Raw genomic sequence first — 4,372 nt, 5'->3', positions numbered from 1 at the left:
TTAGTAAACAGGAGTCATGGTTACCTTTTTATTTCAGGAAGGGGAGCCAAGATTTGGAAAGGGAATGGGGTTTGGAGAGAAAACAGAGTCCAGACTCCAAACTCCCCACCCTAGGGGTATCAACCAGGCTGGGTCCTGGGTTTTGTGCTGGGCAGGGGCTGCCCTGAGAAGGGGTGACCCTTCTGGACTGGTCAGGCCGTGGGGGGCATGAACTGTGCCTTTAAAGCCCCAGATCTCTGGTTTTCATCACAGGGCAGTCCTGGGCAGGTTTGGGGTGGGGATAGGTGTTTGTCTGGGGCGGCCCCCTCCCTGAGAACCAGAGAAGCTGGCAGGAGCTGAGAGGCCCCCAGGACACAGGCGGGCCTGGGTCCCTGCCCAGCACTGAGCCAGCTTCTGCATGGGCCCCAGCGGGGGGAGGTGGGCAACCACCTTCCTCTGCGCCAGAAGCAGTGGGGTGGGCATGGGCCCAGAGACCCACATTCAGCACCCCTCGGGGGCCCGTCTCACAGGAAACACCCCAGCCCAGTCCACCCAACCTCATCCTCTGCCCAGCGAGTTCCTTATCATCTGCCCGCTGAAGAAATGTGGAAACAGCAGACGTGAGCCCCCTTCCCAGGGTGTGCGTGTATTTTGCTGGTTTGGGCTCCTGAGTCCCACGGGTGGGGGTGGGGGCACTACTTCTTGACGATCTGGATGACGTCCTCGTGCTCCATGGTGTGTGTCAGGCCCACCCGCTGCGGGCTGTACTTGGTGCTGGTACCCTGGTGGGGAGGGGGACTCATCAGCCTCGGAAGCACCCGGCCGAGGCTGACGGAGCTGCACGGGGGGAGGGTGGGGTGGTGCTGGGGTCTAAAGTGGGGGTCCCAGCACAGGCAAACCCTGCAGCTTCAACAACAGGACTCCCAGGAGTCAGACCGCCCTGGATCCCAAAGCAGGAGGCCGGTGTCTGGTCTGGGTCAGCACGTGTGCTGTATATCTGGACAGCAGGGCTGACGGACACCCTGGTCCCCAGGTGGGAGGACGGGGGTGCCTGCCTGACACCGGGGCTGCTCTGCCCAAAACTCACCCACACGAGCGCGTACTTGAACTGGCTGGCGAGTGACCGGTGGATGCGGTGGCACTGGAGGGAGAGTGGGACAGTGAGCCTCACGAAGCCTCAGCTCACAGCCACTCGGATGCTCCCGCTTCCCGCCTCCAGGGCACCTGCAGGCTGTGGGGCCACAGCCACAGGAGGACCTGGGTCCTAGCGGAAGGGGCCCTCTGCCCCCTGTGCCAGAGCAGCAGCCCTGACAGCTGCTCCCTCAGATAGGCAAGTGTCCCAGGAAGGAGCGAGGCCCTGTGGGGCAGGCCTCCCTGGGCCGAGACCCAGGCCCCTCTGCCACAAGCCTCGCCCATGCGCTCTCCATGCCAGCTGGCAGCACACGGCCCACACCCCATGATCCCTCCGGCCTCTGGGCCTCTGCACAGGCCACCCACTGCCTGGAACACCCTTCTGCTCCCAGCTTCTCCACTTTCCTTCCTGGCATGGCTGAAGCCCCATAACCTCTACAGCTGGTGGCCAAGGGCCTGAAAGGGCTGGGGTTTGTGTCCCCTGCAAAGATGCAGGGGGCAGCGACAGGGAGAGCCGGCTCCCAAGGGCACCTGGGTTAACAGGCTGCAGCACCCCCACCCTGGTCATTGCAGTCCCCACCCCGTGTGGGACTATTTAGCTCCAGGATTGTGGGACTGGAGTCTGCCGACCACGAAGGACCCAATTCTGGCAGGCAGCGGGGCTCCTTTGTTCAGCATGGACTGTCCCTGGTGACGGGGTGCAGGAAGCACTCAGCCCCTTGGGGTAGGGGGCACGAAGAAGGGCCAGCATTCGGGGTACACGACTTGGAATGAACCATCCGGAATTGCCCAGGCTGGCAGCCTTCCTGACTGAACATCTGGAGGGCCCCAAGGACCTGGCAGCTCTGGTGTGACAGGACAGTGACGACCACTGCTTCCCAGGTGTCCCTGCACCAGCAACGAGCCTGTGCCCAACCCATTGGCGTTGCTCCACGCCCGACTGCAGCCGGGTGGTGGGATGCATGTCCATTGCCTGACTGCACGTGGCTGAGGGTTGGCCGAGGGCCCAGAGGACATCAGACAGGACCCCGAGGGGACGGGAGGGGCTCCCCACCCCTGGCAGGTCTCACTCACCACGTGCTCCACAGAGGCCCCTTTCCGGAGAATGATGGCGTCCGTGAAGTCTGGCCTCTCTGCACAGGTTGGGGGGTGGGTGGGAGTCAGCAGAGCCAGGGTGCGATGCCACAAGGCTTCTCTTTACAGGAAACAAGGGCCCGTCCATTCTCCACCGACTGCCCCCCTACTCTCTGGCATATCCTCACTAAGAGTCCTGATCAGGCAGGCTCTACAGCCTTGACTCGACACAGAAAATCAAAATACACCCCCATCCAGGTGCAGACCCCTGCAAGACTGTCAGCCGTGAGAGCCCTGGCCAAGGGGACCCGCAGGAGAACTTGGACTGGACCAGCTCCAGCCGGGCAGCTCGTCTCCCTCTGCTGATGCTAACTGCCCAGACTCACCTGCGAGGCGTGTGCTCAGGGGTGGGACTTGGGGGAGGCTCCTGTGCTACCGGTTCCCTAAAGCTTGGACGTGGGGCCTGTTATCACTGGGGAATCCACTGCTGGGCTGTCTTCCCCTCAGCGCCCCCTGGAACTTGGCTTCCTGTGCCACTAGGGCCCAGGTAGAGGGTGGTGCTGGCTTAAAAACAGGAGAGGCTCTCACATGGAGCCTGCTAGGCCAGGGTTAGCAAAAGGGGGGAGGACGGCTGCGCCGGACTCACGGCCTCGCTTCTTGGTGTAGATGCAGGTCAGGGCCAGGTACTCCCACAGCATCTCCAGCAGATAGTCCAGGTTCAGCTTCATGCCGCAGCTGCCGGGAGGAAGGAGGGGTTGGTCAGAGCGGCCCTGGGGCTCCTAGCACCAGACTAGTACGGCCCTGATGGTGCTCGAAGGCAGCACACCGGTGGGCCCGACAGCTCTTCAGCTGCCATGACTCCCATCACCATCACGCTCCTGCCCACAGAGCCCGGCCATCTCTCTGGCGCTCTTGGAGGGCCCAGGGCACGTGTGACAGCCAGGGCAGCTGGGGGCAGAGGATGACTGCACAGAGCCCTCCCCAACGGCAGCCCAGCAGGGGTTTCAGCGGCCGGGTGGGCCCTGGCTTGGTCCTCTGCTGCTGCACCATCCTGAGTGGAGTCCCGCCCTCCCCCGAGGTGAGAGTGAGCACATCAGAGTGGCTGGTGGCCCAGGTGTGGCAGCAGGAGGGGAGCAGGTGTCCTGAGGAGGGACCCCTGTGCCTGCTGCTCTCTGTGGATGCTGGGGATGCCCAGGAAGCAGTCCTCTCGTGGGCCCAGACCACCTTCCTGGTCCCCGAGGTCTTAACTCCTCAGGAGCTGAGCCCCACTGTGGTGCTACAAAGCATGTGGGTGGAGGCCGTGTGCAGCAGAGGGCGGGGCACGAGGCCAGGCTGCCCCCACAAGGCCTCTGCAGCCATGGTAGGCCGGGGCGTAGATGGCCCCCAGGACTCACCCCTCCGAGAAGCCCCACCTGAGGATGTTGGGACCTTTTCCTTCTGGTGATGACAGAAGCCACATCTCCCAGGGCCTCAGCAGCAGCCTGGGGCTCCCTGGTTAACTGCTAAGCCACGAAGCCCTAACCACTCTCACCCTGGACCTCAGTGGACGAAGTCCTTCTGTTTCCTGAACCAGAGCTCACCCCACATCACCCGTTGTCCCAGCCTGGTCAGCGTAGGACCTGGCCCAGGTCACGAGCAGCCCCAGGACGGCCTTCTGCCTTAGGCTGCGCAGAGGCCAGACAGATTGGCTCTGCTCAGCCTCACCTGATGACCACACTGTCAGGTTTCCGGGCCAGGCGGTCTACTTCTTCCATCGAGATCTGGTCAATCTTGTTATAGACCTAGGGTTGGAAACGCAGAGAGTGCTGGGGAGGGGAGGAGCAATGCTGTGCGGGACCAGATCCCACCTGCTGCCTCGGGGATGGGGAGGGGGATGCAGCAGACGGGGCCTGAAGTCCGGCCCCCAGAGACCAGGATGCACTCTGGGGGTCAAGCTGGATGTGCCTGCATGACTCAGCAGCCCCTGGGGTGAGGCTCTTGGCCGGGTCAGCTGGGGCAGGGGTTCCTCCTCCCACAGGGCCTGGCGCCACTTACATACAAGCATGGCATGTACACGCGGTTGCCCACAATCACGTCTATGAACTCGTCTGGGGAGCAGTCTTCTCGGAAGAGCACCTCAGCGTTGAAGATCTCTGAGGGGCTCAGGTTAAGGATGACCTGTGCACCAGCAGAGATCTTAGATCGGAAG

At 62.9% G+C, this 4,372-nt stretch overlaps 1 protein-coding gene across 1 annotated transcript in view; it reads right to left on the bottom strand.

Annotated features, from left to right (window-relative positions):
* The window catches only part of DRG2 (developmentally regulated GTP binding protein 2), an 8,967-nt gene continuing 4,595 nt past the window's right edge, over nt 1–4,372 (bottom strand). The window contains exons 8-13 of the mRNA XM_010842903.1: nt 4,219–4,317; nt 3,889–3,965; nt 2,831–2,919; nt 2,185–2,243; nt 1,067–1,120; nt 1–761 (exon numbers count right to left, since the gene is read on the bottom strand). Coding sequence (XP_010841205.1) covers nt 675–761; nt 1,067–1,120; nt 2,185–2,243; nt 2,831–2,919; nt 3,889–3,965; nt 4,219–4,317 — 465 coding nt within the window. The 3' untranslated portion in view covers nt 1–674. The remainder of the gene's footprint in view (nt 762–1,066; nt 1,121–2,184; nt 2,244–2,830; nt 2,920–3,888; nt 3,966–4,218; nt 4,318–4,372) is intronic.

The sequence above is a fragment of the Bison bison genome, unplaced genomic scaffold, assembly GCF_000754665.1.
Source record: "Bison bison bison isolate TAMUID 2011002044 unplaced genomic scaffold, Bison_UMD1.0 scf7180017864180, whole genome shotgun sequence".
Taxonomy (NCBI): domain Eukaryota; kingdom Metazoa; phylum Chordata; class Mammalia; order Artiodactyla; family Bovidae; genus Bison; species Bison bison.
The sequence above is the reverse complement of the archived record's forward strand: the minus strand, read 5'-3'. Positions and strand labels throughout refer to the sequence as shown.